Below are 14,075 nucleotides of genomic sequence, written 5' to 3'. Positions count from 1 at the left end.
TTAGTTGTTTGTGTTTCTGATATGGGGGAAAAAAATGCATTGTTTCGGTTCAGCCTTTTCATTTACTGGATTTATGTATAAAAGATCTTGGAAAGGCAGTTACTTTGGTGTAAGAGAAAGATCCTTGCCCTTCTTCCCTGGATGTAACTATCCTGTATGTTTACATAAGAAATAATAAACTGGAGATGTGAGTGGAAGAAAAATATTCACAAAGGAACAAACTCCATGTATCAAACTGTCGGCGAAAGAGAGAGGTTTGAGTTCAAACCCCAGCTGGAGGGCCCAGGGACCAGTGACTTGTCTAAATTTTTTTCTTCAATGAAGTTAGTTCATTTAGATCAGTGGTTCTCAAACTTGAGCCTGAATCAAGAATCATCTGGTTTGTTAAAATGGATTTGCTGGGTCCCACCCTGTGACAGATACAGTAGGTCTGAGCTAGAGCCCAAGGACTTGCATTTCTAATGAGCTCCCAGGTGATGCGGATGCTGGCACGGGGAGCACACCGAGAATCACTTTCCTAGAGGGTTCTGGTACGTCAGCAGTGGAGAATCGTCAGTCTACAGGCAAGACAAGTTCCACCAAAGACTAACAGGGACAGAGCTGCCTCACCCAGGATGCAGCGCCATTTCTCCAAGTCTTCCATGTCCCAGTCCTTGTCCTACACCAGGGACAGATGCAACCATGAGTCTTAGAAGGAAGCTTGATGTGTGCGACAAACCAACAGGTTTTGAACAGCTAAGTGCACTTCCGGATAGTGATACTAAAGCTGGAACTCCACCCTTAGGGAAAGTGGTCAGGCTCATCATCTGGATCTCAGCCTAGGGGAAAAGAGGAGCCCTGCAAAGAAATGGAAAAGCTGCAAAACGCGGGAAACTGTAACTTCCAGCAAATTACTTTGGTGCTCTTGGCCCAGCTTCCCATTTGGAGAGGGGGGTGGGTAGAGGAGCTACCTTCTACATGGCAGGATGACAGTTGGGCTGTAAGAAAAGAGCCACCACATCATTCAACTTGTCCTTTGCGGGAGACCTCACGGGTGCCCTAAAAACACTTACGCATGCTAGCTGGGCAGTAGTCCAGGGATGAAAGGCAGGACATGGCCGACATATGTAAAGCACATAGAAAGCCGTGGGGCTTCTGGGAAAAGGGTGAAGATTCTTGGTACATTTCAACCAAAATTTAAAACAGTATTAATAATCTCCAAGAATCCAAGACCACTGGGCAGAATTAAAAGGCTCATTCATTAACAGAACAAAGGCAGTAGGGTCACTTCTCCCCGGGGCCCTGAGGCTGTAACGGGTCCTTCCTGGCCTCAGCTGTAGTCACTGTCAAAAAGGGCTGCTGGAGGGCAGGGTGGAGCCTTGGAAAACAGTCTGGAGCTGCCTGACCCAGTGGGCTGTGCAAGCCCCTCAGGCAAGAACCCCTGCAGCTGTGCTCCTAGTTCCCTCCTGCAAATTGGGTGAAGAAAGCAAGACAGCAAAGGCAGTGCTGGCACTGCCCTGAAGAAAGGCCTTCCATCCAGGCCCTGCCAGCAACTTGCATCTTATTCTCCATATGTCTGGTGCCGAACACAACCCTGCTTCCTATTAGGACTCGATTTAAAAGGTTTCAAATCTGTGCACAAAAAGACTAAAAAAAAAAAAAAAAACACATCTAGTTTTATAGGCATTTAATAGTTTACCAATTGGTACAATAAGATTTTTTTAATATGCAGAAAACATGAATAAATCTTGTTTTACACAGTCTGAGAGCAACAAATCTTACTGTAAAACACAAGAGCAATATTATATACATTCCTTTACTGATTTTTTAAAATTGTGTCAATATCTTCAGTTAACTCTTACAATCTGGGGAACTGTTTTCTCCAATCACCACCTCTGTAACTGTTCGTTCATGTGAAATCAACGTTCGCCTTCATGTCAGTGTCAGGATCAACTTCTAACTCGAAGATTGTGTGTTTTGTTTCTACCATCTTCAGAGTGAGCTTTAGGGATGCTTGAAGGATAGGCAGGACAAGGAAGCAGCCACTTACATGATATAGTGGAAAGATAAAAAGGCCAGTTCGGTCCAGTCGTGACTTGTAAATCCAGCTTGCCCTCCCCCTACCCCACTGAAAAAAAACAAAACCTCTTTCACCGATTTCGTACATGTTGCTTCTCTACCAGGAGATTCTTCTTTGCATCATCTAGATTAGTTAACACATTGGACTTATATACAGCTGGACAGAGAGGAACCATTTTAAGTGCCTTTTCCTTCAACAATTTTATCTTCAGTTGCTTAAGGATTATCAAGCCACCACTGTCAACAAAACAAAATATCCTTTACTTCTAAATAGTTTTTCTTTAAATAAATTAAAAAAAAAACTATTTAATGAGTGATATTATCTGGAAGTTCACATAGAAACAGAAAGAGGCAAACAGGAGAGCAGGGCACTGACAGTAAGGAGACTGGGCTTGGTGATCTAGAGCCAAAGCTTCCGAAGGCTACAGCGAGCGCCCACAGCCCTGACGACGTGCTAACACTAGTGAGTTTTAGAGCAGTGCTCTGGGCACACCATTGGTCACACCACAATGGACAAAACAGGACAGTCTCAGTCTCCTAAAGTGCAAGAGGCCATGTCAAAAAGCAACTATTCTCCAAGCCATGTCTAAACCAGTTTCCGTGGCTTGCACTTTCAAGAGTGCAGCTAGGACTTCTTGGGCACGTTATATTAGGGTGGCACTGGAATGTCTGTTTTCACACACACAAAAGGTCAATCATCATCTGAGGATGCAATTCTGCCAGCTTTTTATTTCTTAAATAAGTGGCCAATTTGATTGAGACAGTGACAAAGCAGCAGTGAACCTCTAAACCAGTCAATAAATTCCTCTACTTACAATCCAAACCAGTAACCTCATCATTGTACTTATCCCAGGCAAGGCACAGGGTTAGACGGCAGACAGAGAAAACGCAGGAAACAGGAAGAAAGGGCATCAACAGGGCAGTGTCAAACAACAGTGCAGGAAACCTCTGCAAATCTGCTTCCGGATTGTGGATGGATCACTCTCCCCACCCCCTTCATTATTCAAACAGGGCTCGTTACACTTGGATCCAGTTGAGGACCATCCCTGAGATTCAACGTTCGCTGCTTCATAAATGGAGGACGTCTGGTAACTCAGCTAAGCAGCAGGCTGTGGCAATCTCCCAATAAGGACGACTTTGTTTACAGAGTGATAGTTTCTCCTTGTTTGTCAGTGGAAGTCACTGCAGGCTGCAGGGAAAACCCAGCGACAGCGGCTTTGTTTCCTCCTAAATCGGTACCATTTTTTTTTTCCTTTATTGTTCGTATCTAGGAGTGATTTCTAGATGTTGTGGCTTACCCTTAAACAATTCGTGTTGCTACATGCTAAAAATGAATTAAAATACAAGACATTTATACATGTACAAACAAATGTTAAAGATGCACCATTTCTATGTATTTATATTTCTTAAAATAGGACAGGAAATAGCAGCAAACAAGAACAAAGATATCTTCCATAGCTTCTGTAGAAAAATCCAGTCCGAACAGCTAAGGGGAAACAAAAAAAGACTTCTCCATGTGAGCAGGGTTGTGAGGCAATATTGTCCTGAAAGTTATTCTACTGTATTTAAGAAATTAGCTTAAGTTGTAATTTTTGTCCTCAAAAATAGCCATTAGTTTTCAAAACACTTTTCCTTCCAGAGACATCTCTCAGGAATTATTAAAAACAAACAAACAAACAAAAAGACAAAAGCTAGACATAAAGCTGCTTCTAGGAAATATACGGCCTATTCTCTGTGTGTGTATCTACAGGACATTAACTCTAACCCTTTGTCTTTTTCAGGAACCAAATTTCCACTTAATACTAAAAGGGATATTTTTTTTTTTAAATCACATATTACACAAATGAATAGATGCAATCCAGGATAAATCTGTTAAACTATCTTTGTTATTTCATTGTTCTGTTAACTTTTCAAATGACCTTCTTTAAAAAAATGTTGGTTAGCTAAGCAATGGGATTATTTATTAATAATCTGCAATGGAATATTGTTTCCAAAGTCATAGATAAAAATTTTCTTAAACCTACTTGTAGTAACTTTGGATCACAATATACAATGTATCAGGGATGTGTAAAATGCTCAACAGCCAAACTGGGGGTGGAGGTGGCGGATAACGGAAGTGATTTTCCTTTAGCTGGGAAAAATTCCCACAGAGTCAGACCTGGTTTTCAGAAGCGTTAGGATCAAAAAGGATTTGTTCTAAAGCATGGTATTCCACAGCAAGATTTATTCTATTTATATGTTTTAGCACTTCTTCAAAAACCCAGGACCCAAGGACATGGAGGTTGTATGTGTGTGATATACATACATATATAGACTTATCCACTTACAGATAGGCCCATATACTCATAAACATTTATACATAAACAAAAGGTGAAAACACAGTACATTTTTATGCACGCTCCATTAAACCCTGTCTTTTTATAAACTTGTAAGTTAAACACAGTTCAAATCGATATCAGATTCATGTTGAAAAACAAACTGCTGTATTTCTCCCACTCCCTTAAAATGGGCAAACATAACCTCTTCAATATTTGTCATTATGTTATGCACATTGCACATCCCTAAAAAACATCAAAAACAAATAGTGATTTGTACCATGACACACTCAATGGGAAGATTAAACTCTACTTGGAAGTCACATCACTATACAGTCTAACAGTATGGAGAATACAACTAGAAGTGTGTCTAGTGTGGAATATAGAAGCTTAAGAGTATTACAGTGTTTTTTAAACCTGTTTACAAAGCATTAAGACCCAAATGAAATAAATGATTTGTTATTAGCTGCTGAGATTTTTCTTATTTCAGATTTACAGTCATTTTCTTACATAAATATACCACTAGCCTTTGCTTGATAGGCTGCCAAAACAAATGTATCCTACTGATTTGGCAAATGTGTCATGACAAAAATTCCAATGTGTAATCCCCATTAATTACATAGATGGTTCAGAAGATTCTGAATTGTAGCCTTATTATCTAACATCCTTAAAGAAGATTTATTAAGCACACTTAAGTGATGTTACATAGATACACATTTCAGAAAAAGCCCTAATAACCACCACTTTCCCCCAAATGAGGCCATCAAGTCAGGCACCAACAGACAGCAGAAAGAAAAACAGGAATTAATAATCCAACATAAAATGACACTGTCAACTATTCAGTTTAGTGCCCTAGTTCAATTTATTCAAATTCTGCCTTCTTAGGCCTGGTGTGACCAATGCCAGCCCAGGTTTTTAAACCCTATGGTACTTCTAGACAACGTATGTAAATTTACAGTATACAATTTGGATTCACCATGCATGAATACTTTGTGTGTAACATTTAATAAGCTCAATCTACATCCAGAATAATTTACATGAAAGGACAATATTTATTTAAACAGAGCTCAATGGGGTAACCATGGTATCATCAGAGTGCATCCAGAGGAAACAAGGGAGGAGGGGCCAAATGAAACTCAATCAACGGCACTCCCACACCTTTACTGTTTGATCTACACTGCCAGTAACCACATATGGTGCCGTCTTATGGAAATCTGAAAGAAAAAGAGAAGGCTTATTTTAAAATCAGACCGAGCCAGATACAATTTTTAATAAGCCATAAAATAAGCACATCCAAGTGCCAGGAATACCCATTCTTTTTCTCTATACAGCCACACATCTACCCCTAGCAGGTATATCAAACTTATCAACTAGGTAAGGGAAGCTGAGACTTAATGATTAAATCCTATACTACTAACAAACACCCTAAAAAAAAATACTTCTCCCACTATCCTCATCCCAACTGAGGCTGAATAAACACTGAATTCTAACAACAAGGACAGCCTCAATGTATCCATTTATTGAACACTTACTGTGTTCTAGGCTTAGTACTAATGCTTTATATTCACATTTGATCCTTGTAATGACCCTGTAAGGTTAAGCATTAGCCCTATTCTACTGAGGCTTTACCTTCATTATTAGATCCATCGTACCCTAGTGTATTATATTTTACTTTATTCAATATCTTAAATTCTAGATTCAGGTCCAGATGATACTGAGGATGTTTATTAAGTGTAAATAACAGTTCCCTGAGTTTACAATAGTATATATCTGCCAGAGTAAAAAGGTTGAGTAAGATTTCCTTTGAGAAACTTACAAACTAGTAGGGAAGAAAAATTACCCATCATAATGCTCAGTAAGCATCCTCTTCATAATTCTAGTTTCCAAACCAATGTTGTGAATGGAGAAAATAATTTTTTTTTATTATAAGGCTGATGATGGAAAGAGAGAGTTAAGGAAAGAAGAATTTAAAACAAATGGCAGGAATCCATAAAGTTTTTAACCTGTCTTCTCTATTCTGCCCTGAAAGCACATGTTCATTTCTTACCTGGAAACATCCACATGGTTTCATAAACCTGTTAGGTCTGGCACCCCAAAACCTAACTGCTCAGAAACCTCGTAACTTGTACATACCCAAGGAGGTAACAAAGTGTTCATGCGCATTGAGGGTCTTCATGCATCGCTTGTTCTTGTAATCCCACACACGCAGGGTCTTGTCATCAGCGCAACTCAAGATAAACTTCCCCCCAGAATGGAACAGAACTCCACGTACCCAGTTATCATGACCCACCTTAAAAACAAAAAGGTATTTGACTTATTTAAATACGTAGTGTATTAATGTTAAATTTCTTCAGTGTGATAATTTTATTATGGTTATACAGAATACCCCTTGTTTTTAGGAGATACATGTTAAAATATTTGGGGTCAAGTGTCATGATGTCTACAAGTAACTTTCAAACTGTTCAGCAAAATCTACATATACACACATAGAGAAAAGAAAATGTTGACAACTGGTGACTCTAGGTGAAGGATATATAGGTATTTACTGCATATCTTTATTCATCCATTCATCTATCTATATCCCCTGTCCAGCAGTTTCGTTTCTTGCAATCTATCCTAAGAAATAATTAAGAATGTGTCTAGATGACTTGGTTAACAAAGACGTTCAGCAAAGCACTGTATGTAATAAGTGTATCTAATGACATGAGCAAGTGCCACATACCTTCTAAACTAAAAGTCTGCTGCAAAGCAGTACGTACGGTATACCATTTTTACATAGAAACCCCCCCACCATGTTCATCTACATAGAAATTGAAGAAAAAGGTTTAGAACTGCACAGTCCAACAGGATAGCCATTAGTCATGTGTGGCTATATAAATATAAACTAAAATTAAATACAATCAACAATTCAGTTCTTCAGTCTCACTAGCCACATTTCAAGAGCTCAACAGCTGCCCATGGCTAGTCGCTACCATGCTGGACAGCATGTGCAGACACAGAATATCATCACAGAAAGCTCTACTGGACAGCTCTAGTCTACGAAAATACACTTGGTAGGTATTATTAGGTATGGTAAAGTGATCTGAGGGTGATTTTTATTTTCTTCTTTTAACTTTTCTGTTTATTTCTCAAATTTTCTAAAATGTAAATAGCTATATTGCTTTTGTAAAAGAACCTCCCTCCCAAAGAGCTAAAAAAGAAAAAGAAAAGAGACAACCAAGGTGACATATCTTTTGCCTTGGTTTACTTTTTTGCCTTTGCCCTTACTTAAAAAAATACTTTGTTATCTGTAAAAGCCACCAATCACTAGAGTTGTAGAAGCTTCAACAAAAATCAAATCACATTTCTTGTGGCCACACCAAAACAAAGCAGAAAAAAGAATCCTCCTTCAGTTGAAAAACAGGAGCCAGAAACCTCCAGGGAAATTAATGGTGTTGTTACAGAAGAGAGCACATGCTTTCTGATTTTTAAATGTAGATCATGTTTTCTAACAGCAACATAGTATACCTGAACTCAGCTCAGAATACTAAGAGGAGAGTTTAATTTTCTAATCAATTCTTGATGATACTTCCATATGTGTCTATCATATGCTACAGAGAGACAATCACTTCAAGGTATGATTAGCACTTAAAGAATCTCTAAACCAACATGGATACCAAATTAGAAAAACTGCTACTGGATTACTGTCCACAGATCCCCTACTATCATTTATATATCCTCATATAAAATCTAGATGAAATAGGCTCCTAAATGAAATAAGCATTTCCAAGTCATAAAGATAACACCATTAATTTCAGAATGATAAAATAAACCAAATGAACTCCAACATGCAAATATATAGGTAATAATTAAAAGGATTCATATTAAAATTAAATATAATGAAATCGAAAAGCAAGCAGCTTCAAAAAATGAATGAGTCTGTAATATTACTGTTTCCCCTCCGCAGGAGATGTCATATATGTCATATAATTTTTAGAGGTACAGTGGCTAGACTCTCCCTCCTAGCACTGACTGGCTTTGCAGACCCTTTGTATAACATAATATTCTACAGGAATGACCTCCATATCACTGCAACCATGGACTTAACAACAACAAAAAGTCTATTTATAAAGAAGTTATTTTAAAACCTCAAATAATTCAGATTATTTAATAAGATATCACAAGGCACCTGACCCAAAAAGATACGCACAGTAAAAATGCGAAAGCAGCAGTAAGATTATGCAAACTTACAAGGGTCATAAGGCACATGCCAGTACTGACGTCCCACATCTTGATAGTCTTGTCTCTGGATCCAGACAGTAAGAATGGTCCAGGCTTGCCACTTTTTTTAGTCTATAGAAAACATATAAAAATTAAGTTTCCCAGGCAAGAAGTTAGGTAAGGACTTTAAATGAAAACTACCTAGCAATGATCTATATTTCTAATTTTGTAAAAACGCACTTTCTGACAAATAAAAATTGTATCTATTCAAGGTATACAACTTCATGTTCTGAGACATGTATACACTGAAGAATGGTTACTACAATCAAGCTAATTAACGTAACCATCACCTCACATAACTACGTTTCTGTGTGTGTGATGAGAACACTGAAGGTCTACCCTCTTAGCAAATTCCAAGTATACAATACGGTACTGTTAACTACAGTCACCATGCTGTACATCAGATATCCAGGACTTATTCATCTTGTTGTTCTCTACTGAAATACAGAAGTCTTTTGACATACCTAGGTTACACAGGAAGGACCTAGATAATATAAAAATAGAAAATTTCCACTTAGATTAAGATTCAGTTTCTACAACACCAATGGATGGTAAATTTACTGCTCAAGACTTCTGTAATCACGAAAAATTTAAAAAGTATTTAATTTGTCCTTTATATAAAGTCCAGCCACAATGAATTTATGACATATGGTAGATAACCACCACCAGGTGGCAGTAAAAAAAAAAAAAATCTGAAAATGCCATCAACCAGCCAACTAGAAAGAGATTACAATAGAAGCTTCATTTTGAAAAATAATTGGGGGCTGGGGGGATGGGGAATCCTTCATTTATTAAAATGTAATTTTAAAAAACCCACGATAGGAATGTCTCTATAAAAAAGAAATGTGGTCTATTTTGGCTCATACAACTTATTCACAGAATTAATTATTCTGTAATTTTAAGGTATTACAAAGAATGAAATCATGAAAAGCACAAATTAAGAATCATAAAAAAATAATAAAACTCCAGATTCAGCTAGTGTTTCTAATGATCAAGAGTATCAGAGGCCTCCATATGAAATATTCTTCATTTAAAACAAATATTTAAATGCTGAACTGCATTTCACCATAAATTTATAAATAAAATAATTATGTTCATTAAGGAACACTATTCTTCTAAAAGATAACTTTAACCTCTCCCATAAGTTTTATTTTTTGCATTGGTATACTCTTATAACAATGACATTTCTGACTAATTTAAATGACCACTTTTACTCTTCAGGAGAACCCCCATCCCAGCATACATCAAGGGTCAGCTGACAGCAACAGTAACCACTGGTTAAAAAATATAAACACATCTATCTGCAAGTTGGAAGAGTAAAGAGTTTCAAGATTCAGAATTCTGGGATGCATATTTTTAAATGCATTAATGGCATGAAATAGAGAATCAGGAAGGTTATTTAAAGTTCTGAGATAATAGCAACAAAATCATGAAATAACATATAAATCATACAGTACCTCAGATCCTGTTGCTTCAGAGATGCAAGAATAGGAGCTTTCTGGAGCCCAGGAAATGCATTCTACCACATGCTCATGTTCTCGAAGCTCAGCCTTGCATTCCTTTGTTGCTACGACCCACACGCGCACAGTCTGGTCGTTGGAGCAGCTGGCTATCAGAGTGCCATCTTGATTTGGCCGCACCATACGTACCCATTCTCTGTGTCCTGTGAATGTCTTCACACAGTAGCTATCAAAATAAGTAATAGTTTGCATCATGAATGGCAATCATTGGGACCCTTCCCAGAAGCAATACAAAACTAGCTATGCACTGGAATGAAGAGAATGGCATCATATGCAAGTCAACAGAATACACGTACATTCCTGGTTAATAAAAGATGGGGACAGGCTGGAAAGTCAAACATCAGTTAAAATAAGCTGATGGAAGTACCATTAAGGAGCTAACCAAATCAAAATCCACAAGGTAAAAAATAGAGAGAAAATCTTTTAACTAAGCACACACAGTAAACCTAACAAAAATATTTCTAGCCATGTTGGGGAAAAGGCATGCTCTTACTAACCTGGACAAAACCAGTAGGTTAAGGTTTTATTATAACAATCATGTAATTCTAAGCACAACCAAATTAAGCATAATAGGGGCATACCTGCACAAATGTTATTTACATTTTAATTCAACCCACAGAGAGATAACCTAAAAGAAGACCACAGAGAAAATAAGCCATTACACAGAAAATGGCTCTCAAGGATATAGTTTCTTTCATAATTTCTGTTCCTTTGGGTAGACATTTAGAGATTGAAACTTAAGTTTTAAAATATAACTGTCATGGTGATCATTCTGGGTTACAGCCAAATTTACTGGAACAATCAGAACATAATTTTGGGTTTTTTGTTGAATATTAGCTCTTTAAGCTGACGCCTTTTCAACTAAATCTACTTACCCAGTTTGCACTTCCCACATTTTTATAGTTTTATCCCTTGAGGCGGATACTATATGATCTCCATTGGGCATGATAGCTACTGAAGAAACATTGTGGTCATGGCCTAAAACACAAAACACAGTAACATATTAAGTGATATATCATCAAGAGCAATTAAACCTCAGTTCACCATGAGATTTCATCATGGGATTTCAAATATCACAGCAACTTTAAATACAATGGAGTTTTATGTAAATTTGATAAGAAACCTGGATTTACACAAAAAAGTTAAGGGACTAATAATAAAATAATCCACAATGAAACAAGCAGCCAGCTCAATTTATAATTACATTTCAATATGTACAACTGTTTTAAAATCACAGGGAATCAGTACCATCAGCATGTGAATATATTAATACACTGAATGTTTATGAACACTAAAAAAACACAAAATTTTCCATGGTTGTTATTCTAAGATATAAGATAGAAATAAGATTTACAGAGATGAACAGAATGGATAAGAAAAATGGGGATTTGGTTCCATATTTAAAATAGTTGTTAGAAATGATCTTTTTGTTGTTGATATTTCGTAGGGGTAAAGAAAATAAAATGCATTATTCACAATGCTAGTTAGCTATCCTTTGCAAAAAAAGCCTCAGAGAATCCTCATAAGTATCACATTATTTTAAGGAACATATAATGGTTGGAAAGAACTCTTTAAGTTAGAGGAATAAGATACAGGCTACTTAAAGAAGCAAATACAGATTTTACAAAAGGATTCAATAGAACTCCCTTAATCGGTAAGCTTCCCTAATGCACTTAATTTTGGGGAGTGGGGCGGGGGAGCATACCATTCAAATTACACCATCTGTGTAGTCACACAGCTTACTCAAGTGCTAACATCACTGGATAATCATTAAAAATTTTTTTTTATTAACATAGCATGTGCTCCTTATATAAAACCCAAACATTCATATTTCATCATATTTAAAAAAACAACAAAAATCCTTATTTAGTGAGCACCTCCTATGTACCAGGTACTAAACCAGATGATTTGAGTATACAATCTCATTTTATCCTCACAACAACCCTATGACTTCAATTCTTAATTCAATACTTAAGTATTATTCATCTTATAGATTAGAGCTTAAAATTTCCTAATGCCGTTAAGTAAACAAGTAGGAATCGGAACCCAGATATCTGATTCCAAAGCCCATGCTCTTTCCATAAAGCCAGACTGCTTCAGAAAACAGTCTCCATGACAAGGCCTGGGAAAACAACTTAACAATGAGACTACAGGATATGTGGAATATTAAAAAGTAAGCAAAGGAATATGGGTTCCAGCTTTTACATCTACTCTCTCTGACTTCAGTTTCCCAACTGCAAAATATGAGAAACAACAAGAAAACAATCCCAATAAATTCATTTTCTCTTCTTCTCAAGAACAGATAGATGCCCTAGCAGTTTTTCTCATTCAAAAATATTTGTGAAAACAAATATTTTATAACCACTAAGAGATACTTAAAACCTCATAACAGAAAACAACTCTCAATTACCATGATTATCCATGGACTATCTACATCATATGCTCCTCCACTATAGACAATAAGAATTGAATGTAGGGACCCAGTTGATTGCATGACTGATTTGACCAATAACAGAGTGATGTGAGTAACAACAACAACAAAAAAGAACACAGTCTGTTCCAGAACCATTAAGATTTCTGTGTTTGACTACTGTTAAACTGTAAAATTAAAACCTAGTAAACAGGGCTTCTCTGGTGGCGCAGTGGTTGAGAGTCTGCCTGCCAATGCAGGGGACACGGGTTCGAGCCCTGGTCTGGGAAGATCCCACAGGCCACGGAGCAACTAGGCCCGTGAGCCACAATTACTGAGCCTGTGCGTCTGGAGCCTGCGCTCTGCAACAAGAGAGGCCGCAATAGTGAGAGGCCCACGTATCGCGATGAAGAGTGGCCCCCACTTGCCGCAACTAGAGAAAGCCCTGGCACAGAAACGAAGACCCAACACAGCAATGAATGAATGAATGAATGAATAAATAAATGCTACACAGATACTTGTGTCTGTGATGTTGCTTTAAAAAACAAAACAAAACAAAAAAAACCTAGTAAAGAGTAAAAAAAAAAAAAAAAAAGAATTGAATGTAGGAAACTTGCACACTGTTAGAAAACATTATCCTTCTCTCTGGAATACCATGTTAGAAACCAGTATCAAAATGCTATCCTCTACCCCTCACCATGCATGGTTCTGATGCATTCGAAGCCCTGAAAATCCCATAGTTTAATGGTCATATCCGCAGAACATGAAGCCAGAAGCTTGCCACTATGGTCGAATGAAATATCCTGTACAGAGTCTGTATGCCCCTTAAGAGTTCGTTCAAAATCTCCAGTCTCATAATCCCACACCTGTCAAGTGAACAGAAAATTGGTTAGCATCACATCACTCCTTTCTCACTTCACATCTACACTCGGCAGGCCAGTCTGGCACTATATTGACTAACTGAGCAAGTAACAAAGGGTAACTCTCTTAGAAACAGCACACCTTCAAGTATAAATTGGACTTTTCTCTATAGAGAAAATCGATTATTAAATAGACCTCTAAAACCACATTTACTAAGCATCTTACCATATATCTAACCATGCTAGTGATTAGGTATATAATGCTACAGGACAGAGTCCCATCCCAGTCTGACAGCAGGCAACAGACATGTTAAAAAGTAAATATAAGTACCGAAAAAAAAAAAAAAAAAAAAAGGGTTTCAGAGGCCTATGACATGAATTTATATGTAGACTATTAGGGGAATGATAAAGGAGTATTCAATTCTACTAGACAAGCAAAGCTCAGACATCTAAGAGGCCAAGGAAAGACTACACAAGATGTAACTATCCTTAAATAGCAGATTTACGGAAGCATATGTCATTATGATATAAAAACACTGAGCCACAGTCACATTCTTAAAGATAATTTTTCTAAAAAAATAAAAATAATAAGCTATCAAGAATAATTACTATTAGAAACAGATCTCAAGAACATACTAAACTTCTATCCTGG

The 14,075-nt window shown here is 37.2% G+C and overlaps 1 protein-coding gene across 3 annotated transcripts in view; it reads right to left on the bottom strand.

Annotated features, from left to right (window-relative positions):
- Window positions 1–1,651: 1,651 nt before the first annotated feature.
- The window catches only part of PAFAH1B1 (platelet activating factor acetylhydrolase 1b regulatory subunit 1), an 81,524-nt gene continuing 69,100 nt past the window's right edge, over window positions 1,652–14,075 (bottom strand). For all 3 annotated transcript variants that reach the window (XM_068529590.1, XM_068529591.1, XM_068529592.1), the window contains exons 6-11: window positions 13,261–13,429; window positions 11,029–11,131; window positions 10,091–10,319; window positions 8,604–8,705; window positions 6,507–6,663; window positions 1,652–5,587 (exon numbers count right to left, since the gene is read on the bottom strand). In XM_068529590.1, the coding sequence (XP_068385691.1) occupies window positions 5,514–5,587; window positions 6,507–6,663; window positions 8,604–8,705; window positions 10,091–10,319; window positions 11,029–11,131; window positions 13,261–13,429 (834 nt within the window). In that variant the 3' untranslated portion in view covers window positions 1,652–5,513. The remainder of the gene's footprint in view (window positions 5,588–6,506; window positions 6,664–8,603; window positions 8,706–10,090; window positions 10,320–11,028; window positions 11,132–13,260; window positions 13,430–14,075) is intronic.

Source organism: Eschrichtius robustus, chromosome 20 (assembly GCF_028021215.1).
Source record: "Eschrichtius robustus isolate mEscRob2 chromosome 20, mEscRob2.pri, whole genome shotgun sequence".
Lineage (NCBI taxonomy): Eukaryota > Metazoa > Chordata > Mammalia > Artiodactyla > Eschrichtiidae > Eschrichtius > Eschrichtius robustus.
The sequence above is the reverse complement of the archived record's forward strand: the minus strand, read 5'-3'. Positions and strand labels throughout refer to the sequence as shown.